Source organism: Pneumocystis murina, assembly GCF_000349005.2.
Source record: "Pneumocystis murina B123 chromosome Unknown supercont1.10, whole genome shotgun sequence".
Classification (NCBI taxonomy): domain Eukaryota; kingdom Fungi; phylum Ascomycota; class Pneumocystomycetes; order Pneumocystales; family Pneumocystaceae; genus Pneumocystis; species Pneumocystis murina.
The window spans coordinates 387,718-413,821 of record NW_017802368.1 but is presented as its reverse complement, the minus strand read 5'-3'; the positions used below and the strand labels follow the sequence as shown (position 1 = coordinate 413,821).

The 26,104-nt window shown below is 27.2% G+C and overlaps 10 protein-coding genes across 10 annotated transcripts; 3 read left to right on the top strand and 7 right to left on the bottom strand.

Annotated features, from left to right (window-relative positions):
• On the bottom strand, positions 1-227 carry PNEG_04011 (hypothetical protein; the record flags this gene model as incomplete). Its single annotated transcript, XM_019757770.1, has 1 exon — positions 1-227. A coding segment is annotated over one exon (227 nt), but the record flags the coding sequence as incomplete, so codon positions are not given.
• A 221-nt stretch (positions 228-448) lies between these two features.
• On the bottom strand, positions 449-3,723 carry PNEG_03331 (hypothetical protein; the record flags this gene model as incomplete). The annotated part of the gene is made up of 3 exons (XM_007877217.2): positions 449-3,115; positions 3,156-3,637; positions 3,681-3,723. 3 exons carry the CDS (start codon positions 3,721-3,723, stop codon positions 449-451), a joined length of 3,192 nt encoding a protein of 1,063 aa, XP_007875408.2.
• Positions 3,724-4,671: 948 nt separating this feature from the next.
• PNEG_03330 (hypothetical protein) lies at positions 4,672-5,800 on the bottom strand (the record flags this gene model as incomplete). Its single annotated transcript, XM_007877216.1, has 2 exons — positions 5,702-5,800; positions 4,672-5,663 (listed from the first exon to the last, which is right to left on the bottom strand). The coding sequence occupies exons 1-2, from the start codon at positions 5,769-5,771 to the stop codon at positions 4,672-4,674; spliced, it is 1,062 nt and encodes a 353-aa protein (XP_007875407.1). The 5' UTR covers positions 5,772-5,800.
• Positions 5,801-6,260: 460 nt separating this feature from the next.
• On the top strand, positions 6,261-7,647 carry PNEG_03329 (hypothetical protein; the record flags this gene model as incomplete). The annotated part of the gene is made up of 1 exon (XM_007877215.1): positions 6,261-7,647. Exon 1 carries the CDS (start codon positions 6,304-6,306, stop codon positions 7,645-7,647), a length of 1,344 nt encoding a protein of 447 aa, XP_007875406.1. The 5' UTR covers positions 6,261-6,303.
• A 415-nt stretch (positions 7,648-8,062) lies between these two features.
• On the bottom strand, positions 8,063-10,699 carry PNEG_03328 (hypothetical protein; the record flags this gene model as incomplete). Its single annotated transcript, XM_007877214.1, has 12 exons — positions 8,063-8,172; positions 8,220-8,658; positions 8,704-8,866; positions 8,913-9,014; positions 9,057-9,347; positions 9,389-9,664; positions 9,712-9,928; positions 9,975-10,159; positions 10,203-10,274; positions 10,325-10,389; positions 10,436-10,513; positions 10,567-10,699. The coding sequence occupies 11 exons, from the start codon at positions 10,697-10,699 to the stop codon at positions 8,384-8,386; spliced, it is 1,857 nt and encodes a 618-aa protein (XP_007875405.1). The 3' UTR covers positions 8,063-8,172; positions 8,220-8,383.
• Positions 10,700-11,271: 572 nt separating this feature from the next.
• Positions 11,272-13,133, bottom strand: PNEG_03327 (hypothetical protein; the record flags this gene model as incomplete). The annotated part of the gene is made up of 3 exons (XM_007877213.1): positions 12,680-13,133; positions 11,714-12,634; positions 11,272-11,664 (listed from the first exon to the last, which is right to left on the bottom strand). Exons 1-3 carry the CDS (start codon positions 13,112-13,114, stop codon positions 11,272-11,274), a joined length of 1,749 nt encoding a protein of 582 aa, XP_007875404.1. The 5' UTR covers positions 13,115-13,133.
• A 637-nt stretch (positions 13,134-13,770) lies between these two features.
• Positions 13,771-15,864, top strand: PNEG_03326 (hypothetical protein; the record flags this gene model as incomplete). Its single annotated transcript, XM_007877212.1, has 7 exons — positions 13,771-14,063; positions 14,107-14,175; positions 14,219-14,657; positions 14,703-14,819; positions 14,872-14,952; positions 14,994-15,180; positions 15,231-15,864. The coding sequence occupies exons 1-7, from the start codon at positions 13,911-13,913 to the stop codon at positions 15,862-15,864; spliced, it is 1,680 nt and encodes a 559-aa protein (XP_007875403.1). The 5' UTR covers positions 13,771-13,910.
• Positions 15,865-16,164: 300 nt separating this feature from the next.
• On the bottom strand, positions 16,165-19,143 carry PNEG_03325 (ribonucleoside-diphosphate reductase large chain). The gene is made up of 10 exons (XM_007877211.1): positions 19,082-19,143; positions 19,007-19,038; positions 18,800-18,958; positions 17,860-18,753; positions 17,402-17,813; positions 16,813-17,360; positions 16,685-16,775; positions 16,555-16,643; positions 16,235-16,513; positions 16,165-16,193 (listed from the first exon to the last, which is right to left on the bottom strand). Exons 1-10 carry the CDS (start codon positions 19,098-19,100, stop codon positions 16,182-16,184), a joined length of 2,535 nt encoding a protein of 844 aa, XP_007875402.1. The 5' UTR covers positions 19,101-19,143; the 3' UTR covers positions 16,165-16,181.
• Positions 19,144-19,270: 127 nt separating this feature from the next.
• Positions 19,271-21,762, top strand: PNEG_03324 (hypothetical protein). The gene is made up of 7 exons (XM_007877209.1): positions 19,271-19,817; positions 19,936-20,051; positions 20,091-20,430; positions 20,474-20,658; positions 20,709-21,000; positions 21,047-21,396; positions 21,440-21,762. The coding sequence occupies exons 1-7, from the start codon at positions 19,422-19,424 to the stop codon at positions 21,633-21,635; spliced, it is 1,875 nt and encodes a 624-aa protein (XP_007875400.1). The 5' UTR covers positions 19,271-19,421; the 3' UTR covers positions 21,636-21,762.
• Positions 21,763-22,255: 493 nt separating this feature from the next.
• PNEG_03323 (hypothetical protein) lies at positions 22,256-25,877 on the bottom strand (the record flags this gene model as incomplete). The annotated part of the gene is made up of 15 exons (XM_007877208.1): positions 22,256-22,279; positions 22,327-22,503; positions 22,545-22,810; positions 22,854-23,037; positions 23,080-23,232; positions 23,281-23,523; positions 23,570-24,072; positions 24,120-24,450; positions 24,492-24,632; positions 24,678-24,952; positions 25,002-25,367; positions 25,409-25,515; positions 25,566-25,622; positions 25,675-25,757; positions 25,806-25,877. 15 exons carry the CDS (start codon positions 25,875-25,877, stop codon positions 22,256-22,258), a joined length of 2,982 nt encoding a protein of 993 aa, XP_007875399.1.
• Between the last annotated feature and the right edge of the window lie 227 nt (positions 25,878-26,104).

Below are 26,104 nucleotides of genomic sequence, written 5' to 3'. Positions count from 1 at the left end.
TTCACAATTAAACCCAAAACCTGTTCCTCCTTAATCTCATCATTTCCTGCTGCTTGTCCTGCTGCTTGCCTCTTAACCGGCTGTGCCATCGCCGCCTCTTTCTGGGCGACTTCCTCTACCCATCGCTTGTCCCTGAGTAGCATATGACTGGGTGAATCAAATCTAAATCTTGAAATAATTCTTTCAAAATAACCATACATTTTAATTTTTTTATGATAAGCATACATTTCCTTAATCTTTTATGATAAGCTTGGACTTTACCCTATAAAGCAAAATTGCGGGGTAAAAAATTGTGAGGGTAAAATTGCGGGGTAAAATAATCAAAATTTCAATTCGCAATTCTTGATGCTTTATTAAAAATTTATACATCATTCTTCTACATCTTATATATTATATATAAACAATAGATATATGCAGACTTTCATTATTATGGCTTTTTTTATTCATTTTATAACATTCCTATAACCATCACTCCCAATAATATTATTTTTACTATCTCTGGAACTCTCATTTTCATTCCTTCATTCTGTTTCGCTTTTTCCTCTTTCTCTTCCTCTTTTTGTGTTTCTGTTTCTTTACTTGAATCACTCGTACATCTCGTAGGTTTGCATTTTCGCATCGACGTCAATGTCACCGTAGATGTCACTGTAGATGTACTTGTCATCGTACTCGTATGCAACGATGTACTCGTCATCCATATATCTGTTGTTTGAGGAAATGCACATTGTTCTGTTACTTTCCCTCCATGTATTGACTTTGTAGCTGTTGTAGTCGTTGTCGTAGTCGTTGTTGTAGTCGTTGTTGTAGTCGTTGTTGTAGCCGCTGTAATCATTGTTGTAGTCATTATCTCTCTCATTATTAATGACACCGTATGATATGGTGTAACTTTTAATCCTTCTATTCCTTCACACAACTTATCTATTTCTGTACAGACCGCATCACACTTCGGGCAATCCTTTCTAAACCCGCACTCTCCTTTCAAACCTTTACATTTCTCTTTCAATCCTAAATACAATTCCAATGCTTTTGCCGTTTCATCAAATGCCTTCTTTTCTGCTTCTGATACTTCTCCACTTACAAATGTTCTTCGAACAAGTATAACATTACTCGTGTTTGCCCCTCCACTTGGTGTTGATCCTCCTGGCACTGCTGGTGCTGGTGCTCCTCCTGGTGGTGCCGCTGGTTCAGTTGCACTGGTATTCTGCACCTTTGATCCTGCATCTTGTCCATCTTTCCCAAGTCTTGATAATAGTAACTTAACTTCCTCCGAAAATTTTTCTGATTCCTGTTTCACTTTTTCGTATTCATCTTTCTTCTTCTTTAATTCATCTTTCTCTTTACCCAGTTCACTTTCTAAGGTTGGACATTTTTCTTTTACTTTTTCAACCAACTTTTTGCAAACTTTTTCCTCAACATCCTTATCTTTATCAGTATTACAAAAACTATTGAATTTCTGATTCCCTGAATTTTTCCGCTCACTACAATGCTTTCCCAATGCTTTTTTACATTCATCATCTTTGCCTAAACTACCTTTCAATTCATGCGTCAACTCATCCTCCAATTTCAACTTTTCAAAGAATGGTCTGCAATTCTCTTTCAGTTGTAAACAGACTCCTTTTTCATTCCCATTGTCTCCTTTTTTCAACTTATCTGGGCAATTTTCCATAAGTTCATCACAATATGGATCCCATAATATGCAGATTTCTTCAACCAATGTTTCATTCCCATTTTTACTTTTATTTAGAATATCATGTTTTTCTATGTTGTTTTTAAAAGCATTACAATGGTTTTCAACTTCTGAAACCATAAATTTACATGTTTCTTCTGGTAAAGCACATGAAACACCAAATGCATTAGTTCCTCTTTTAAACAATCTATCACATTTTTCCTTCAAAGCTTTCATACAATTTTGAATATTCGTTAACGAATCACTTTTATCTTTTAAAAAATCATATTTTAGTTCTTTTGTAACTTCCAAATATTTACAACGCTTTTTTAATGTAACACACTTTACATTATTTGAACCTAAATCCTTTAAAATACCTTCACATTCCTTTTTCAATTCAACACAGTCCTCTTCTTTAGGAAAATCCCGTGCTTGATCCAAAGCTTGTTCTAAGTCTTTCGATAGAGTAAAAATAATTTCTTCAAGTCTAAGACATATTTCTTTTGGTCGAAGGCATATTAAAAAGTTCTTAATATTACTATTTGCAAGTGCTACACATTTCTCCATTACTATTTTTTGACATATTTTAAGCTTTTCATCTTTCGATTTTAAATTGTATTGTTCTTCGACCAATTTACTTTCAATTAACTTAATAAATGATTGTTCTTGTAGCTTTTTACTATTTGCTTGATTTACATTTCTACATCCTTCAAGAAACATGTTTTTGCATGAACCCGCAATATAAAAACAGTTTGTATTAAAATTTGAAAATTCTCTGCTATTTAATGATGTTGAAAGCCTATCCCAAGGGATTTCATTCCCCAATATATCATCTTGAAAATGTGTAGAAAATCCAGCTAGATAAAGCGTCATTTTAAACTTTCTACATTTATATGTTATTTCTGATGCATCTTTGCATCTTTTCTCTATGTTATCTTGACATAATTCTTTAAGTTCAGGACTCAGAAATTTAAAAAAATCACAGCTTTTGTTCAATACATTCTTGCATTTACTTTCTGAAAAACCTGGGTGTATGTTAGACATATAGATTAAGATGTTGTCCAGTGTTGTTTCCAAATTTTCAATATATATTCCTTTATCTTTCATTTTTTTATAAAAATCTTCCAGTTCAATCTTTAACAACGTTGTTTCTGGCTTAATTGGATTATAATCTTTTCCTGGAAGCTTATATGTAATATTCTTTTTCTCGCATAACACCTTCAATTCATTACACTTTTTTTCACATTTATTTTTGAGAAAATAACAGCTTTTGAGTTTTTCGTAACATTGTTCTTGCAATTCGTTATCATTAAGGTTAATATTTAAAGAATTGCATGAATAATTAATATATTTATTTAATTCTTTAAAAGATCTTTCAATTTGAAAACATCCAAAGATGAAATTAATGCCTTGTTGAACCAATATTGGACATATTTCTTTCATTTTTTTCTTTAAAATCATCATAATTAGCAATACTATCACCGACTACATGAAGAATAACTTCATTCATCAGTTTTAAATGCTCATTTTTTCGATAATAATATTCTAAAAAATAACAATATTCTAAAATATTTTTATTTAAATCAGATAAAAACAAACATCTTAGAATGTTTTTATTGGCATTTATATTATCTATATATTTTTGTGATTGTATATAAAGTTCATCAGAAAGTTGGTCTAGATTTTTTTGAATATTTGGTTTTAGGTCTTTGCATTTTTGTCCTTTATCATTACTATTACAAATTTCCTTAATATTAGTATCCACTTTATTTAATTCTGGATCTATATCTTTTAATTCTTCACAATATTCCTCAAGTTTCGCTTTGCATTTGTTTTCATCATTATAATCTTTTTTTAAAATAAAAGTATAAATATCTTCTTTAATAATAAAATCTTTAAACGACGGATTTACTGCATTTTTCTGAGAGCTTCTAATACTTAAGTCTACGTTTTGATTTCCATATATAAGAGCTAAAAATAATTAAAAATGAAAATAATCAAAAAATATAATTACCAATTAAATTTAATATTGCTATCAGTATAATTTTATTAATCATAGAAAAAAAGTATCTTCTATAGCTTTTTTCCCCTAAATATATAATATAAATATTCGCAATATGCTTTTAACTGAAATTCGTGAAATTTAATGCTTATTTTAAATGGTTATCAAAAAGATACAAAATTTTACGATTTTGATAAACCCTAAAAAAATATAGGAGAAACCGTTAAAAATAAAAATCATTACAACTCTTGATTATAAATTTTAAATTTTTATTTTTCTTATTTTTTTCTATATTCTTTCTCATTTTATTCAATAATCTTTTATAAAATAATATATATATACATTTTGTTTTATTTATTAACTTTTGAATTTTTTTACAATTCATTCATATTTTTATACCTTTTTTAATACTATAATTATCATTCTTAAATTCAACGTTTTTCTTATTTTTGACATTTCTTCATTTGAATAACTAATTTTTAAATCTTTTTTAATTACTACATTGTTTTCAGTATTTGTTTATAATCAAACCCTTTTTTGATCTTCACTTTTAATCAAAAAATGCTTCGCTAATAATCTTTGGTATGCACCTCTGATTTCATTCTATATATTTTCCTGTCCATTTTTATTTATACTACTTAAATTTTTCCAAAAAGTTTATCTCGTGGTTCATCTATGACCAATAATCATTATATTTTGCAGGGCCTATACCAAAATGCAGCACAATTGCGCAAAAAAACGTAAAAGTGCAGTCTTGACAATTACATAAATCAAACAAAAATAGAAAAATAATATCCAGTTACAAGGATAAATGTTAGGCAAAGGAGAAATGTTGGCTGCGAACAGCAACTTTATCACAATGCAATAAAAATTAACGAAAAGTCTGACTGACCTTAACTCTATACGATGCTGAATAAGAGTATTTTGGAAATAATTAATAAACTTAGTGATTTATTTTTAATAAAAATTATTACTTTCTAGATAAAATTAAATTTTTCTATATCTAAACTATCCATATTCCTAAAATTACTCCTACAATTATGCAAGCAAGCTCTATTTCTTTTAATTTTTCCATTCTAGTCCCATGATTTTTATTGCTCCCCTTCACGGTGTCATTTTTATTGTGTTCATGAGTCTTATCATCATGACCGTTATCGTCCTTATGAGTGTCTGCACGTGTATCTAAATTACTTAATGTTTCTGAAGCGTGATCTTTGTCATCTTTTCCTGACAATAGAGATGATGCAGTTAAAGTTGATTCAGACTTTTGTTCTGTTAGATACGAGGCATCACCTATTAAAGATCTTACCAATGCCCTATGTTTAACTACAGAAGGGCCATCGCTGCCCACAGATGTTACGACACTATAACCACACTTGTCCGATAAAGTTACTGAAGGATAATTACAATTTGCAGTTACTATAATAGTTGCAGAATATTTGCATCCTGGCTTAGAATGGCAACATCCTGCTTCCGAAACACCACATTCATTTGTAGTCGCTGGAACATTGCATTCACTTGTAACCGTTGGAACATTGCATTCACTTGTAACCGTTTGAACTTCACAAACAGATGAGGTGTCTGGAACAGCTGGAGAAGAGGCAGGCGTAGTTTCTAGATCCGTTGATGAACACTTTGTATAATGAGGTTTCTGTTTACAACATTTTGTTACGACGGCTGCTTCTGTATGAGTAAAATATACGGTTTTCGTTTCATAGAGAGTTTCATCAACTATACGCGTGTGGACATTTTCAACGCCACTAGAAGAAGAACTAGGCCTGAAAGTGACACGGTCCTGAACTGGTGATTTACGAGTAAGATATGAACCCCTTAAATATTGTTTTCCTGATACATCTTCCCCAAAATATTCGGAGAAATCTTCAATATCGCCAACAGGTATCCCTCTAAGTCTTGCGGAGTCATATGGAGATGCAATATTAGAATTTAATTCATCTGCGTCACTTAAAAAAGAATCTGAAACATCTTCCGCAAATTCTATATATTAAAAAAAAAAAATAGAAAAAAAAAAATACCTGAAATCTGCACTTTTCCTGAGAGAACATGTATTATCCCAAAAAAAACTACAAGTATCGGTATTTTCATTGAGAATAATAAGTGAAAAATAAATTTGTAACTTTAATTAAAAACTTGTTTTTATAGGAAAAAAAAACTTGAGCGAAAAGTTAATGTCACGCGATTTTAAAAAAAAAATAATGTAGATGATAAAATCTAATAATAAATAAATAAATAAATTATTATTATATTATTATTATTATTATTATTATTATTATTATTATTATTATTATTATACATTAATATATCTTTTTATATATATCTATGTGAAATTTAAAATGAATATTTTTAAAATTATTAAAAAATTTCAAAAAATTATATAATGATACCTAATATTATCTTTTATATTTTTATTATGTTGATGTTAATTGATATCTAGTCTTTTATGAATAATTTTACTTTTTTATTGATTTGAAAAAAATTAAATGTATAATATATATTATTAGGGTTAAGAAAAAAGGTTAAAATTTAAATTCTTATCAATCTTTCGATCATTTTTGGAATTTTTGTATAAAAACGAATGTTTTGGAGTTTTAAATTTAATTATTGAATTTGATAGAAGATGGCACAAGAACTAAATATTGAGAAGACAAGCTCTTCGGAGCATCCGGTGAAAGATAGATTATATGGTGAAAAAAATCCTTTTGAAGATGAATCAAATGGGATTAAATATAGAACTATGACATGGATACATACTGGGATACTGATGACTGCCGAAACAATTTCTCTTGGTGTCTTGTCCCTTCCATCTATGTATGCAACTCTTGGTATTAATCTTGGACTTTTTTTTGTTTTATTGCTTGGTATTGTAGCAACATATACGGGTTATGTTCTTGGTCAGTTTAAAGCCAGATATCCTTTTGTCTATAATATGTCCGATGTTGCATACATAATGTGTGGTCCTATAGGACGTAAGATTATGGGGGTTTGTCAAATAGTCTTTTTAATTTCTTCTATGGGGTCTCATGTTCTTACTGGTGGAATTGTATTTAATACGATTACTAATCATGCTGCTTGCACTATTGTCTTCTCTCTTGCAACGGCATTTATATGTATGCTTTTTACTCTTCCGCGTACTTTTAAATTTGTTTCATATTATTCTGTCGCTTCATTTGCTAGTATTATGATCTCATTATATCTTATTGTGTTTGCTGTTTCCGTTGGTAAACGTCCTGCTGATATTACTTTTGGGATTCCAAAAGATACTACTTTTCTTAGGGCCTTTAGTAGTATTACAAATATTATATTTGCATATGGCGGCCACGTCATTTTCTTTAGTTTAATATCGGAAATGAAGAATCCATCAGATTATGTAAAATCATTATATATGCTTCAGATATGTGATATATTTGTTTATTTGTCTGTCGTCATAATATATATTTATGTTGGTGATAAAGAATTTAAGAGGCTTAGTTATGTTACAGCATTAAGTGCAGCTTCTCCTGTTATTAGGAAAGTCGCATATGGCATTTCTATTCCTACTGTTATTATCGCTGGATCTATTAATGCACATGTTTCAGCAAAATATATTATGGTTTATATTAGTAAATGGTGTAAAGATTTGTTATATTTGAGAAACTATAAATTTACACTTATTTGGGTTTCTGTCTGTTCTAGTATTTGGCTTGTATCATGGTTTATTGCGGAAATTGTTCCTATTTATAATGATCTTCTTGGTCTCATTGGAAGTTTATTTATATCCTGGTTTACTTATGGCACAGGAGGTATATTTTGGCTTTATCTTGAAAAAGGAAGATATTTTGTTTCCAAGAAAAGTACCTTTTTATTTGTCGTTAATACATTGATAGTTGTCTTAAGTTTTTTTACGATGTGTTTAGGTGTATATTCTAATGCTGTTGCGATTCATAACAATCGTGTAATAAAAGGTATTTTCTCATGTGCTTGAGTAGATTTTTATTTTTATCTGTATATATATATATATATAACTTTGCTTATATACATATATATCATGTATATTTTATTTACTTAAAAACTTTGTTTTATATATTTTTTGAAATTTATAAACATAATATTGTAAATATCTTTATCGTAACATTTATGGATTTATGATAATTTAAGTATTCTGATGTCTACATATTTATATGAAATTTGATATATCATTTTATTAAATATTTTGATTTAAAATATATTTAACATTTAACTTGAGCGAATATTTTGATAAAAAACCGAAATGTTTATATCTGAAAAAATACTTTTAAAATATATGATATGAATGATGTATTTTTAGTTAAAACCAAAATATAAAACTAAATTTTTTATTTTATATAAATTGTCTGATGAGAAAAATGATTATTGAAAGTTCTATTTTAAATATGTATATTGGGACAAGATATAATTAATAAATCAAAAGAAATCATTTAAATTTTAAATTATTTTTTAGTTTTGATGTTCTAATGTATAATAATGTGGACTAAATAAAATTATCAAAATAATGTTCAAATATATAGATAAACTTACGCTAACTCAAGTAACCATTCTCTTTTAATAGTAGTAATATCTCGCATAAATATTTTTTTTTTTGTCTCTAAAACTTCATTAAATATAACCCAATCAGTTTTACGATTAAACATTATTGAGCTAGGATGAACATAAAGGATCTAAACATTAGAGATAATTATAAATTAAATCTCTATTACCGCATTTCCCTTTACAAGACGAAATGATCCATCTGTCTGCATTTTAGCTGCATGAGAAAAATAACCACTAACTAAACATTTTCGAATATTGTCGGTGCCACTTTTAGGATCAGCTGACTTTATTGGGATTTTAAACCGTTCCAAATATCTGCGAAGTTGAGCTCTTATGCTTACCGCTCTTGATAAGGCTTTAAAATTAAGAAAATGTTCATGACACCATTTAGAAGATTTTTCTCCTTTCGTAGTGAATGCATGAAATACTAAATAAAATGAATAATGTTAACCAGATATATGATAATTTTTACTGTTCATTAAAGTAATGTGATCCCCTTCTTCTACCGAAAACTTTTTTCTAGCTGCTTCAAAGGATTTTTTGTTTTCTTGAGGTAAAAAAACATTCTGAACAGATATCATAGCAGCAATTGTAAGAATTTGCTCTCCACATGAAAATTTGTTTGACATTAATAGCTAAATAATTAATTCATATATGTTATTTTCAAAAGCCAAAAAATACCATTTTAGCCATTTTTGGATTAATAGGGAATTCTGCCATTCTCATCCCTAAAGGGCTAGTTAATTTCCCGTATTCATCTAATGAACCTAAAGAAAATAAAAGCTATTTGTAGTTAAATTAAATTTTGAAATCATATTGTTAAACCTCTAACGATTGAATCACCATTTCTGAAGGAGGATTAGTTATATAGTCAAATCTTGCAATATTATCAATTCCGAGGGCTTTTAACTGCAAAATTAATCCTGTTAAATCACTTCTTTGAATTTCAGGAATATTTGTTTCTTTCAAAGCAAGAAAGCTTGAATTATCATATAATCTAAAACATTTCCCTGGTCGTGTTCTTCCGGCACGTCCTGCACGCTGAAATGCGGATGTTTTACTAATAGGTGCAATTATAAGGGATTCAAAATTTGTATGTGTGTTAAATACTCGTAACTAAAATGGATTAAAATTTCCTTTATATAAAAAATGTATACTTTAACAAATCCTGAATCTATAACATAAACAATTCCATCTATGGTAACACCTGTCTCTGAAATATTGGTACTGATAATTACTTTTCGTGTACCTTGAGGAGCTGGAGCAAATATTTCTATTTGTCTTTCACTTGATAAGCCGGAATATAAAGGAAGTGCTAATATTCTTCGGTTATTATTTGAAAGTAAACGATCGGATTGTTCAATTATTTTGGAAATACAGATATCGATTTCTTCTTTTCCTGTAAGAAATACAAGAATATCTCCATCTTTTTCCTATATCAATTAGTTATTTCTTTAGGAAAAGATATTAGCAATAATACTTTTGAATTAATTTCAAAAATTGTCTCTACAGATTTTTCAATGTAATTAGAGGTAGGTTCTGATAAATATAAAATGTCCACAGGATACATTCTTCCTTCTATAGAAATAATTTTAGCTGTGTCATTATTTTCTTTATTAAAATAAGACAGCAGTTCATCTGCATTTAATGTAGCACTTGATATAATTATTTTTAGTGTTTTTCTCCTTTTTTGAATTCTTTAAAATAATAAGATGATTATTATATAGTTAAAAATTAGATTACTTTTTTAATATGCCTAATAAAATATCTGTATACAGAGATCTTTCATGAACTTCATCTAGCATTATTACACTGTAATGGGAAAGTAGTGGGTCAATTAATGTTTCTCTTACGAGCATGCCATCGGTCATGTATTTAATTTTTGTTTTTTCTGAAGTGACATCTTCAAAGCGAATTGAATATCCAACCTATATTATTAAACATAATCCCATTTAATATATTTAAATAGACTTCATCTCCTAATGGACATCCAACTTCTTCTGCAACTCTTATTGCAACAGTTGCTGCAGAAATCCTTCTAGGCTAGTTATATTTTTAATATAGAAAAATAAATCTAAGTAAATGTTTTCTACCTGCGTACATGCAATTACGTTTCCATTATCAGCCCATCCTGCTTCTTTTAAGTATTGAGGGAGCTCTATAAATTGATTAATAAATACAAATATCTATATTATAAATGTTACGTGTAGTTTTTCCTGATCCTGTTTCCCCAACAATTATTGTAACAGGAGTTTTTTCAATTAAATAAAGTAATATGTTTTCTAAATGTTTCATTGGTTTTAAAAATTTAAATATGAAAATGATTTATTTATACTATGATGATAAATAGGAAGAAGTTCACGTTGCCGTTTAATTGATAAAGATGTAAGCTTATTTATTATAGGGATATCCCCTTCATCAATCTCATTTTCTGAAGCTTTATCTAATGCTGATCCTCCAAATGTCATTAAAAATTATTTTTAATCGTTTAAAATTCTAAACGATTATTTAATTAAAATTTATAGTAAAATCTTGAAAATATCTTTACTTTTTTTGTATTTATAGAAGTTATAAACTAATATGTTTAAAATTGAATTATAAAATATACCTTAATTCCACAAATTAGAATTAAAATTTGCTTTAAAAATTATATAATAGTATATTTATAAATACTGTTATATTAATTTTACTATATCTCATAGATTTATTCATTTTTGGACTAAATATTTGAATGATTAAGTTTAAAATAATTAAAATTGATAATTATATGGTTTAAGTTTATCAATATTTATCTTAGTATGATGATATATTACTTTGAACAATTATAAAATTAATTTTTTTATATTGCTAAAAATCATAATTTTTAAGATTTATTCTTAGTATAATTATTTAAATAATGTAATTTATAAAAAATATTTGCCTATAAATTAAATTATATGTGATTTTTAATAATTATTTGAAATAGTTATGTCTTGAAATTTAAATAATTCCTATAATCATTTTGATAATATATTTATACTGATTTCATATATTTAATTAATTATAATTTTAATTCAAATGATCTTTTAATTTCTTTAGAGCTCTTTGGATGTTTTATAATGTTTTTTTTTTCATTATTTGCTTGTATAATTTTAACATTACTTTTTTTTAATGTTTTAATAATTTCTCCGGCCAGCTTATTGGTTTGATTCAATAATTTATGTTTTTTTCTAGATTTAAGGTATTTCCGAGTTTTATTTTTTTCTTCCCTAGTCATTTCATTTTTTGCAATTATTATGCCAGATCTTTTTAGAATTTCCCCTTTAACCTTTTTTGATCCGGTAATGTATATTTCATGGGGTGCTAACATATCATTTGTAGCCAATGATGAAGGCTGAGCTTCTTCCATAATAATTGTTGAAACGTTAGAAATAATATTAAGTGTAGGTTTTGCCTAAATTTTATAAGAAATGAATATTTAATGTAATTCAGGTAATAGTTACGAGTTTTGGTTTATGATATAAACTACTTAATGAATTAAGTTTATTCATTGCTTTTTTAAAAAGTTCTTCGATTTCATTATGTTCTTTAATTAGTTTTTCATCCTTCTTTCCTATATAATTAGGGTCTGTTTTTTTATTATATTCGTCTTCATAAATCTCTGCTAAGCTTTTTTTGTTTTTTTCATCATCAATTTCAAATAATTTGCTAGGATGGAATGTTTTTTTCTTTTTAGAATATATTTTTTGAATATCATTAAAGTTAGAATCAATAATTCTTTTTTTAATTATTTCCTCAAGATTTAAGATATCCTGTTTAGTTATCACTGGTTCTGGTCTTGTTTCCCTTTCAAATTCTATATCTTCTTCGAGCAAAGAATTTATAAATCTATCTTTAGCCTTTACTTCTCCCATTAACGTCCAATCCTTTTTTGCTATATTTTCCATTTCTAGTTTTTTTATCTCCTCAGATAATATTTTCTGAGTTTTCATATATTTTGATTTATTTGAAATTTTATGTTCTTTAATTTCCTCATTGCTATTTGCAAATAAATCTTGCTGTACTTTGGACATGATATTTTCATGGTTTTCTTTTATATTAGCATCTTTTTCAAAATTGCCATCATTATGCTTTTGATTCTTTGGTGTTTTTTGTATATTAGACAATTCATCGCTTTTTTTTTTTATTGAAGGAAGAAAAAAATTAGCATATTTAATTTCATTAGTATTTTCAAATCCTTTATCTGAATATTCACTGCTTACTTCACTTTCACTTAAATTCGAAAGATAATACACATCGTTATTTTTTTCATCTAAAAGGTTATCTATTTTTTCCAATTTTTTTATTTTATTGTTAAAATTGTTAGTAGAAATGGGTAAATTATTTAGTCCGAGTACTTTTTCTTTAAAAATATTTTTATCTTCCTAAATATTTTAAGATAATTAATAATTGATAGTAGTAATTTTTACTTTTGAAATATATTCATCATTAATTGGTAGTATATTGCTTTTATATGCAATTATATCTATAGAATTTTCCTGGCATTTTTCTTTATTAAGTCCTTTAGGACTGTCTACATCCTCTTTGGCTGTATCTATTTCTCTTTTTGTCTTATATTTTAATTTTTTTTTGAGGTTTACTTGATTTTTCAAAATAATTTTTAATTTTTCAAGCAACCTATCAATTAATTCATTCGTAATAAGCCTAACTTCTTCGAATATTTGATTTCCATCCAATCCATTAAGGTATAAGTCATCAAAAATACTATTTTGTTTAATTATAGGATCAAGTAATTTTTTTACTTGAAAAAGAATAGTAGAATGAAGTTTATTTGATGGTTTTAAAAACTGCTTTGGATCATGTAATAAAACATCAAGCTGCGTATACATTTCGTGTTCAATCATATTTCTCTATTTTGTATTATAATTATGTTTTAAATGTTTTTTTAAAAAAAAATCGAATTTTAATAAATTTTGAATTTAAAAATGAATTTTCATTAAAAAAATCTTTATAATTATTGCTAAAAATTTAATTAGTTTTGAAAGTTTGTTAATGTTAATTAATTCTGTATATTTATGAAATTTCAAAGTTATAATATTTTCTGCTATAAACGTAGATAATGATGTTTCATTTTGTCTAGATTAATACGTTAAGAATTTTATACATCATTTGATTTGAAAAAGCAAATATATTAATGAAATAATATTTATATCAGGTATTATTTTAGTTCAAAATAATGGATTTTTTTAATATATTTTTTATAATTTTTATTTAAATTATTAAAAACGTTCAAAACTTGTTAATTTTTGTAGACATATTATGTTGTGTTTTAAATAATATTTGTATAATCTTCTTTATGAAATTATATACTTATATAAAAAGCTAATAATGTTAATATAAAGTTTATAAAATATATGTTTTTGTTATTTTTATAATTAATTTTTACAAATATAAATGATTTAAATTTAAAATTACTAGATTTTTTCATTAGTGAATCATTTTTTAAAAATTCTTTTAAAAAAATTGTTACGATTTAATCATTTTTTAAATATTACCTTTAAAACATTCTGTTTATTTGGGTGCATTTATGATCTTTCATACATTTTAAAAGTAGTTTAATCAGTATTTCAATTTAGGAAGAATATTATAATATTTACTATAAACATTTTTATATATTTTTAAACTGATCATTTCTATTTAATGAGTTTTAGAAATCTTAAAAAGCTTGAAAGACTTCAGGATAGCTCTTCAGCTTGCTTTATTGATGATGGTTTGGGTAATGAAATAGTCTTGGATTATGATGATAATGATTTAAATCTATTATCTTCAAATAATTGCAATCGTTTTTCTATAGTAAAGTATTAAAATTTATTAAACGTTTTCTTATAAATATAAGCTTGATACCAATGTTGAAATCGATCAAGATACTGCATCAGAAAGTGACAATAAAATTGTTAAATATAATGTATGTGTTTTAATATTATATAATACAATGGGTAATTTATTAGAACGGAAATAATGTGCATCTTAAAAAATGTATAATCAAAAAAAAAAAAAATAAATCGAAAATCATTAACAAAGATTCATATGGAGTTGATGACAATTGCACTTTTTTGATATTTCATGAAATTGAAAGTATTAATGAAATTTCTAACAAGTATAATTCATTATCAAAATCGATAACAGAGAATTTTGAAAATAAATTGCAACAAAGACAACTGAATCTTCTAAGTATAAATCTGCATTTTCTAGATTCAAATATGGAAATGAAAACTCTTTTTGGAAAAAAGGCTGTAGATGATAATAATTCTAGAAAAAAATCAAAAAAACATAAAGCTAGTTTTAAAACTAGTAAATTTAGTAAATCACCTCTAATGTGTTTTAAAGAGTCATGGCCTCCACTACTTAATACTGGTATATCAATGGATATCATTGATTATATTGATGGTAATTTAAAATTTTGATTTTTTTATCTAATATTTGATCTTATAGGTATTGGATATTTCAAGTTTACTTTTTCCAAAACATATCAAGATATTCAGCGGCAATTTTTGAATGCCGTTCATTCTTTTGATCCAAATAATCTTTTAATGTTATTACAATATAACCGTTGCTTTTATAATCTATTATATTTAGCATTTTTAAAGTTGACTTATTATAGCATATCATGTTGATACATTGCTTCAAGTGTCAGAAATCTTAAAACTGGAGGGAAATCATCAGGATTCTATAGACTTGATTGGTTAAATATTTAATTTTTAATTAGTGGCCTAATTATTATAGAGCGTGCATTATATTCTCTTGGACGTGGATTTCATCCAACATTTAATATATCTACAGGTTATGTTCGTCTTCCTTTTAAATATTCTGAAAACCGTTCTATGTATCTTGCATTATATCGATATATTCATAATTTAGAAAAAAAAGGTTGCTGGAGGACTGCTTTTGAATTTAATAAACTTCTACTTAGGCACTTTTTTGTTTTTTTTTTCATTTGTTATTTTTTATTGATTAATATAGTTTAAGTCCTTTAGAAGATAAGGATTGTTACGGTGCTCTTTTGACTATAGATTTTTTTGCTCTAATGGCAAAGGAATATGATTATATTATTGAATTATCGGAATGGTATGATCAAGAATACTTAAAGAGGCTTCCTTCCTTTGCATTTTCGTATGCACTAGCTCTTTTTCACAAAGAAAATATAGATGATTTACATATTAATTCTAAAGAAAAAATTGTTGTTGCTGCTTGCACATTTCCATGGGTTATTAAGCCACTTTTTTTGTTACTAGAACTAAATATTCCTGATGGCTATGAATTAATTAATCCACCCACAGATCTTGATGCTCTTTATATGGATATTTATTTATCCCGAGTAAAAGATATTTGGAATACTTCTAAGCATATAAGTTTTTTATGTTCTGTATTTCTAGAACCTCCTTTAGTTGATAAAAATATAAAGAACCTTGATTATTCAATCCCTGCAGGAGTCTTGAGATATGTTTTACTTTCAGGAAATAGGAATTTTATTCAATATTTGCCTTCGTCAATTACATCTCAACCAATTATGGAATATGATCTTTTTCCTCCTGACAATTTTACAACATTTATAGACTCATCTACATTTGATTCAGAAAATAATTTAACTGTTTAAAACAATTAGATATTTATTTAAAATTCTATTATTAAAATTTTTAAAACTAGAAATATAAAAATATATAATTCTGGAATTATTGTAGAATTGAATATTGAGGAAGATACCTTTCCAATAAGAATTAGTGTTTATTTAAATGAGAATTCATAAAGGAATAACAACTTTATTGAACTTTTTGAGGATTAATTAAATCTAGGATATTAAAATTTCAAAGCTGAAAAATTGAACATATCTAATGTATAACTTTTCTCAATTTGTATTACTTGTATTGAGTTTTATAATTCAATAAAAACAAAATGCTAGCATATTATTGGAAACTATGCAGAACACTTTAAAGATTAATAAAGAAAAAAAACAGTTTAAATACTACCATTTCGCAAGATTCCGGGTTTTGAATAGAGCAGGAAATTGTCCTTTCACTATATATGTCATTTTCAGATTCTTCATATTGTTTCATTTTTATATTTTCCTTATGTAATTTATCTATTTTCTTTATATTTTGACCATTAGATGCTATATCTTCAGAGCGAGTCTCCTTTTCTAATGACTCAACCAAAGGATTTACATTAGCTGCATGTTTTAAAGTAGATGAAAGCTTTTTAGAAGTTGTCTCATCAACTTCCTCAAGAGCCTTACGATCCACGGTGAACTATATTTTTAAACAAAATTTAAAGAAAAAGTAATAATCACCTGAATTGGCGCACTTGCTGCTTGTGTTCGAAGATAGTACATTCCAGTTTTTAACCCTTTTCTCCATCCCCAAAAATGCATACCAGTAACTTTCAAAAGTTAACAAGAAATTTAACAATACAAAGCATACTTTTCCCAAAAGATGGATCACAAATATGGATGTTTAAACTCTGACTTTGATCAATAAATGCTCCACGATCAGCTGCATAATCAATAATAGTCTAATATATTAGTATAATTTTTTGTAATATAAAATACCTTTTGAGATAGCTCCCAAACAGTTTTATATAATGCTTTAATATCTGGTGGAATATTGGGTATATTTTGAATGGAACCATTATTTGCAATAATTCTGTTTCTCATATTATCATTCCATAATCCCAAATCAACTAAATCCTTAAGCAACCATGGATTTACCACTTGAAATTCTCCTGCAAGAACTCGTCGAGAATATATATTACTGGTATAAGGTTCAAAGCATTCATTAAAACCAAGAATTTGAGACGTACTCGCAGTAGGCATTGGTGCTACGAGAAGAGAATTGCGAAGACCATATTGTGCGATATTGGATTTTAATTTTTCCCAATCCCATAAGTCTGTAGGAATTACATTCCACATATCATATTGTAAAATACCCTGAGATGCAGGGGATCCTTCGTATGTCTCATATGGACCTTCTTCTTGTGCCATTTCACACGATGCTTCTAAAGCAGCATGATATATTGTTTCAAATATCTTAATATTGAGCTCTCTTGCTTGAGGCGAATCAAATGGCATCCTAAGAGCCAAGAAAGCATCCGCAAGCCCTGTCTTTTTTAATAGAAAAACAATTTACAATTTTTTAAACCTTGAACGCCAATGCCTATAGGGCGATGTCTTTTGTTCGATCGTCTAGCTTCCTCAACAGGATAATAATTAACATCAATAATTTTGTTTAAATTTCTTGCGACAACCTTTGTAACATCATGTAATTTTTGAAAATCATAGGTATTTTTATCAACAAAAGTTGGTAATGCAACACTTGCAATATTGCAAACTGCTACTTCATCAGGAGAAGAATACTCAATAATTTCTGTGCATAGATTGGAACATTTAATTGTCCCAAGATTTTTTTGATTTGATTTACGGTTACAAGCATCTTTGTAGAGCATAAAAGGATTACCTGTTTCTATTTGAGACTCTAAGATTGCATACCATAATTTCTGTGCTTTGACAACTCGAGTTGCTCGTTTTTCCTGCTCATATCTTTCATATAAAGCCTTTTTAAACGTCAGCAATGATAGATATAAAGTAATAGAGAGATACGTCAAATTCCGTTCCATAAACATCATCCAGACCAGGCGCTTCATTAGGGCAAAATAGACTCCAATCTTGATTTGCTTCTACACGTTTCATAAACAAGTCGGGTATCCATAAACCATAAAAAAGATCTCTTGCACGAACTTCTTCTTTACCGTGATTCTTACGAAGATCCAGAAAGCCGAATATATCAGCATGCCAGGGCTCTATATAAATAGCAAATGCGCCAGGGCGTTTGTTCCCCCCTTGATCGACATATCGAGCAGTATTATTAAATACTCTGAGCATAGGAATAATACCATTAGATGTACCATTAGTCCCAGAAATATAGCTTCCTGTAGCACGAATACAGTGAACATTTAATCCAATTCCACCTGCTGTTTTACTAATCATGGCACATGTTTTGAGCGTATCATAAATCCCTTCAATGGAATCTTCCTTCATTGTTACTAGGAAGCAGGATGAAAGCTGGGGATTCGGGGTTCCTGCATTAAACAATGTAGGAGAAGCATGAGTCATATATTTCGCTGACATAAGATTATACGTTTCAATGGCTTTTTCAACATCATCTCCATGAATACCGACCGCAACACGCATTATCATATGTTGAGGCCTTTCCGCCACTCTTCCATCAATACGGAGAAGATAACTCCGCTCCAATGTTTTAAATCCAAAGTAATTATATGTAAAATCACGATCATAAATAATTGCACTGTCTAGTTCATTTGCATGTTTCATTACTGTTTCATATGTTTTTAAAGAAATCATAGGTGATGGCTTATTATTTTTCGGGTTAACATAATGATATAAGTCTGAAATAACATGAGAAAATGTTTTTTTCGTTTGCTTATGAAGATTAGATATTGCAATACGTGCTGCCAAAATAGCATAATCAGGATGCTATTTTTCTTTTAAAAAATTCACTTTTTTCAATTAATCGAAATACCTTCGTCGTCATATATGCTGCTGTTTCTGCTGCTAAGTTATCAAGCTCTATTGTTGTTACACCCTGATATACACCAGAAATGACCTTCATAGTAATTGATGCTGCATCCACATGCTCCATATCTAAGCCATAACATAAGCGAGAAACCCTTGCTGTTATCTGTTTTTCTATTAATTTTTATTCTTGCATATATTTTTAAAAATATACTTTATCAAAAGCAACACGTTCTTTTCGTCCATCTAAAATGACATTAAAAATCTTTATCTAAATAAGCATTTCTACCTCTTTTATAAACGAACATCTTTCTACTTTTTAGAAAAATTGAGTTAATTCTTTAGAAAAAAGTTAAAATTGTTAGTTGATTAATACTTGAATTTTACGTGTATTTTCGTGTTAAATTGACTAGGTTTTACGGTCACGTGAATCATTGCTAAATTTATTTATACTAAGCGAGAATAGTTATTAATAAGAATATATCTTAGATTTAAAATATTGGCATAGTTTTGATTAATTTAAGGTGTTTCTATCTCTATGGAAAGCTATTATTATAAGGATAATCAATTTTTATTTGAATCAGAGGAAAAATAAGCTGAAAATTTAGTAAAGTTTTTTTGCATTAAGAATGGCACAGAGTCAGCTTTTTAAAGTTTCTGGAAAACGATTTACGCAGATTCTGAGTGTAACCATGCTAGTTACTATGTCAGTTTACTGCTTCAGAAAAGAATATATTAGTGCAGATCCTTTAAAAATTGGTATTCCGAATCCTAACATGTTTTCAAAAATTTTGTCCCGTGAAGAGCAAATAGAGAAACTTAAATCTCATCCTAAGAATGATGGTAATGAATATGATCTTTTGGTGATTGGAGGAGGTGCTACGGGAGCAGGGTGTGCATTAGATGCTGCTAGTAGGGGATTAAAAGTAGCCTTAGTTGAAAAATATGATTTCTCTAGTGGAACAAGCAGCAAAAGCACGAAATTAATACATGGGGGTATACGATATTTGGAAAAAGCGTTTACGGTATGATTTTTTATATTTAAATTTTAAATTGAATTAAATATTAATATTCAATTAATATATTTAAAAAATGCCTTGTTTTTAAATAAGATAGATTTAATTTTTTCTAATATGTTATTAGACATTAGATTGGGACCAATATGCTCTTGTTCAAGAAGCTTTGCATGAAAGATCAATTTTTTTATATAATGCACCGCACTTAGCATTTATTTCTCCAATAATGATTCCTATTTATAAGTATATATAAAATTTTTTGTTTATGTTTAACTGGTTTAGATGGTGGAAAGTCCCTTATTTTTGGGTAGGAGTTAAAATATATGATTTTCTAGCTGGTGATAAAAATACGAAATCGTCTTATTTCTTAACTAAAGCGAAGACTTTGGAAAATTTTCCTATGTTAAGAACTAATGATTTGGTTGGAGCTTTAGTATATTATGATGGTCAGCATAATGATTCACGTATGAATATTGGTTTAATATTAACCTCCGTATTATATGGAGCAAATGTTGCAAATTATGTTGAGGTTTTTGAATTCAAAAAAAATGAAAATGGGAAGATTTGTGGGGCAGTAGTTAGAGATTGTTTAACTGGGGATACATGGACAATTGCAGCTAAAGTTTAATATCTTTGTTTATTTAAAATATTTTTGACTTTAATAGGGAGTAATAAATGCTACAGGACCTTTTGCAGATATTTTAAGAAATCTTGATTCTTCATTAACCCCAAAAATGCTATCTTTATCATCCGGGACGCATATAATTCTTCCTGGATATTATTCTTCGCCTAATATTGGATTTATTGATCCTAGTACATCTGATGGACGTGTGATTTTTTTTTTACCATGGTATTATTATATGGATATTATATATATATATGTTTTTTGACATTGTTTAGGCAAGGAAATACTCTTATTGGAACTACTGATTCTCCTACTAAAATTTCATTCGATCCTACTCCTAAAGAAGAGGAGATTTCTTGGATTTTGTCTGAGGTTAAAAAATACCTCAGTCCTGAATTTATTGTTAGGAGAGAGGATGTGCTTGCTGCTTGGTCTGGTATTAGACCTTTGGTTCATAAACCTGGCTCAAAAGATACAAGGAGTTTAATAAGAAGTCATATAATAGACGTCAGTGATAGCGGGCTTTTAACTATTTCTGGTGGAAAATGGACAACATATAGACGAATGGTAAATTTATTCGTTTATATGTTCATTTATTTAATATAGTTGATAGGCAGAGGATACTATTGATAGGGCTATTAAGGAATTTAATCTTAAGCCTTCTTCCGCTAAATGTTTAACACAAAATGTTCAATTAATAGGGGCATCTGGATGGAGTGATACACTTTATGTTTCTTTAATCCGTCAATTTGGAATTGATTTAGATATTTCAAAATATTTGTCTGAAAATTATGGCGATCGTGCTTCTTCTGTTCTTAATATGTCAAAGTTGACAGGAAAAAGAGGACATGTTAGAGGAATTAGGTTAAGTGATAAATATCCTTTTATTGATGGAGAAGTTCGTTATGCAGTTAGAATGGAATATGCTCAAACATGTTCGGATGTTTTAGCAAGACGAACGAGGTATGTTTTTTTAAACAATATTAAATAAATTGAACAAGTTTAGGTTAGCATTTTTAGATGTTCTAGCTTCATTAGATGCCCTTCCTAAAGTTATTGATATTATGTCTGAAGAATTAAATTGGTCCGAAACACGTAAAGAACTTGAATGGAAAAATACAATTGAATTTTTATGTTCTATGGGTCTTTCTGAAACAATGAGAAATTTAACAAGAGCTGATGTTGAAAATGGTAATTTTTAGGAATATAAATAGTATTAATTATTTTTATTCGAAGAGCATAATACTTAAAAAGTATGATGAAAATAAGTAATTTGTAGTAAATTCTATTATATAATGACATAGTTTTCATTTTTATAATATCCGGGTATGATTTAAAATGCGATTTTGTAAAATTTATTTATATTCACTATAACTTATTTATTTTTTTTAGTTTATTTTTATTAACATTTTAAGTAATTGCTCCTGAATACTAATTTTTATATTATAAAATATTTTATAATTTTTTAAATTATATTGATTTAAAATATTAATACTTTAAAAAAGTGTTCAGAAATTGTAGTCTAAGATAAAATATGTTGAATTTAAAATATTATCCTTAAAAATAAAATATGTAATGCTTTAATTAAAAATATTCAAAAATGTCTAGTATTTTAATTTGTAAGTTAAATCTATATAATAAACATATCAAAATAATCTAAATTATATTATATTTAAAGTAAGATTATATTAAAACATATAACACTGGAAATTAATATATTTTTACTTTATTTCAGTATAAGATATGCAATATTAAGCTAAATGCTGGTTGATTTAAAATACAAAGAGAAAATGATGAATTTATTGTAAGAAAAGATTGCATTTTATTTCAGTTTATTGATAAAATTCTATTATTTTATTAGATTTTATGAAAATAAAAATATTTTGGATTAACCTGAAAAAAGGTTTTAAATTGTTTTGCATTTAATTGTTTAAGTGCTTCAACATACTCTTTAGCGATTTCCTGAGGGATGTTTACTGATGGAAAATATATGTTATACAAATATCTTTCAAATTCTATTTCTTTTTTTTTAAATATTGTAAATTGAAGATTTGATATTTCACTTAATACCTAAAAAAATAAAAAAAACTCTTAAGTTAATCTAAACCTACTATAATGGCCTGAGTATCTCTTGGATTAAATGATTGCTTTGAAGGGACTTCAAAACAAAGAGAAGAAAGAGAATGAAATATAAATTGATCAAATCCGGGAACAATTTTTCTAGTTTTAATATCACTAATATGAGATTGATCAGATGCCCATGCATTAACCATTTTATTTAAAATAGAAAAAGCGATTTTTTCTGTAGAAGGATCCGATATGTCCGCAGCAAAGTGGATAATACTTCGAAGGAAAGTCTCAAAATTTGGTTGATTAACTTTAAAAATCAATAAAAAGATATTAAAATACTAAAAACTTACTATCACTTACACAAACAGTATCTAAATCATTATTCATTAATGCAAGAACAAATTCGAGGTACTTTTTTCTGAGATCATTATGAATAATAATGTCATCTGTTCCTTCAGTAGACTCATTAAGAGATTGGAAAATTCTATTTAAAAGAGGCATAAATAAACTATTTAATATATCATATATATTTGACTAATTAAGTGTTAGTTATTAAAGATTTTTATATTTCAAAACCTTAAATTTATGAACAAGGAGACCAATAAATGGAAGGAAATCTATTAATTCAGGTGTTTTACTTTCCGATAATAATCCGTTTATTAAACGTGGAAATTTAGGCAATACCTCTAAATCGAGTATGTTTGTTAATCGTGCAAAAGAGAAACGTGCCTGTTATATAATAATTAAAAAAAAAATAACATATAATATGATATTAACAGCTTCTCTTATTATTTCTTTATGTTTTAATGTTTCTAGAGCAACGAGTATAACCTCACTTGCTTGTAAAAAAGTTTTTGAAATAGAATCTATAGCGGGAAATTCACGAGATATATCAGGAAACCCCTTTGAAAAATTGCCAATTGCCATAATAATATGATAAATATATAAAACATTAATATCATTATCTCTATCACTAGAAAGATATTTTTGAAAATCTGAAAAAAGAGGCTCAAGAATAGACTATTGTAAAAATTAGACTTTATGAAAAAATATAGAAGGATTAAACATAGGTCAAAGATATTTTTTTTTCTTTACTTATTGTGTTTGTAGATATAAGTAACCCTGCTGCTTCAAAAAGATAAAATGTGCTTTCAAATAAACCTTTAATAGGAGTGATATCAGTATTAATACCATTGTTGATATTAGTTTCTGGTATAGGTTCTAGTTTTATTGTTAGCAAATCGCGAATAGCTTCTAATGTAGTTTCTGAGAAATTTTCTATCCTATTTGAAAGAAGACGAAGATACTTCAAAAATAAATAAGGTGCTCTTTTTTTTATATGAGTATTATGATGACGGAGTCCACGATGATCAAGCATAGTTTCAAGAACTTTAGGAATAAGTGAAGGCTGATATTCAAAAAATGATGCGTATCTAACAGTAATTTCTAAATAATGAAGTTGAATAGATGGATGAGGATAAGACGATACTTCTGAATTTATTATTATTCCAAGTAATTGTCCTAATACAGTAGGCGAGTCATTATCATTATTATCTATATATGCGAGAACTTTTGTATATTTAGATTAGAAATATTAAATTTGGTCATTGATATACCTTTTAAACCTTCTCCAAATGAAAACACTTCATACAAAATAAGCTCTAAATGTCTCCAATTTGCTTCTGAAAATGCTTTTTCTAACCCATTTGTGACTAGATGTAGAATGCAATTACAATAAAGATTATAATCAATAGAACTTATCATATCTTGAAAAGTACGAAGTTTTTTTCTCATTTCTAGAAATTCAATATATTCATCTGTTTTTTTATCATTTAACCAATCTAAAGATTCATCGTATTTTGTTTTCATAATCAAGGCATTTAAAATAGATTCTAATAAATTTTTTCGAGAAGACTCTATTTGTCCTATTTTCTTTTGTTTTCGGAACTAATATTAATTAGAAACATAAATATTAAGTTAATTTTGACCAAAGCCAATAATTCTGTTAATGCAGGAAAAACTGCCGATGATGTCTCATCATATTCATCAGAAAGAAATCGTAAAAGAAAAGGAACTGTGTTAAAAAGAAGAGAATCTACTCTTAAATAAGCCTCTTTCGATAATGAATTCTATTATTAATGGTTAGTGTGTATTTATTTAATAAAATTATTCACATCGCTAAATATGTAAATAAGTTCAATAATTTGAGAATTGATAAGTTTTGCAAGATTTTCAGTAAAATCCGCATCTTCGCTTAAATCCAGTTTACTTGTGTGATCTACAATATTAAGTAAAAATATAAGCTCAAGCTTATCGAGATATTTCATTTTTTTGCTGATAATTTCAACTAAAGTTTCACATGCTATATTACGAAGTTGTTTATCACCCAAAAGTCCAAAAACAAAACTCATGTACGAATTATTAACAATCAAAGATATATCAATCCATGCTAGTCTGGTAAATTTATTTGATTTACTTATTTTTTTAAATTAACTTACAAATATATTTACCTACTACTTTCATACAAAGTTCGACGATATTTTTATTTATTTGTTGATATTCAATCATAAGTCTATACCATGAGTCTGCTAAACGATGCATATCATTTTGACGAATTTTGTTTTTAAGGGTATTGTTTCTATGAATCTCATCAAGCTTTCTAGGAATATGTTGATCAGCAATTTCTTCATGAATAGAAAGAAGAATTTTAAGATAGAATTCAGCAGCTTCTGGGCAAGTTTTTCCATTTTGTGATGAAGAATCTTGTATAAGAGAAAGAATATCCGAAAAAAAAGATGACCAAGATGTAGTATATAATGTAATGAATATAAGAGAAAAAAAATGTGAAAGTTTATTACGCAAAACTAAGATAGTTATAAAAAATGTTATAAATTGGAAGTTTTACAAGGAGGATCCATAGTTTTTAGTCTTATTGACGAAAACTCTTGTGTAATCCATTCAAATATTTGGTTTTTTATAAAATCTAGAGATTCTGGTGTTAATTCATTAACCCTGTTATTAAATATAAATTTTTGAAAATAAAATTAAAAAAAAATTAATACCTTGATTTAATGGCATACTCCAGAACTTGCAAAGCAAAGAGTCTCGTTTCTTCTGATCTATTTAGAAAAAATATTAATTATATTGATTATGTAATTACAAAAAAATTACTTTTTAGGTATTTTTGTAAAAAGAGTAAGACATATTTGCCATCCTTCTGGACAATTTTTTATTTGATCACAAAATGCAATTGCCTAGTCTTAATTAATATAATAGTAATAGTTATAGCATTCCATAAGAGCTTGTTGTTTTAAAGAAAGATCTACGTCTGGTTGAAATACTATATTAATTGCTTGATCAATACTCTCTTCCATTTAAACTTTTTTAGTATATTTTTTTATATATTTTCTGCCAATTTATTTAATATTTTAATTTCTTTTAAATAGTTTTGATATAATATTTAAATGAAATTTGATATCTATCTATATCTATTTATTTATATATATAGATATATAGATAGATAACGCTGAATATGGGCTCAAATAAATGTATTTAAGTATTTATATTTCTTATTAAAAATATTGTCTTCCAAAAAATATTT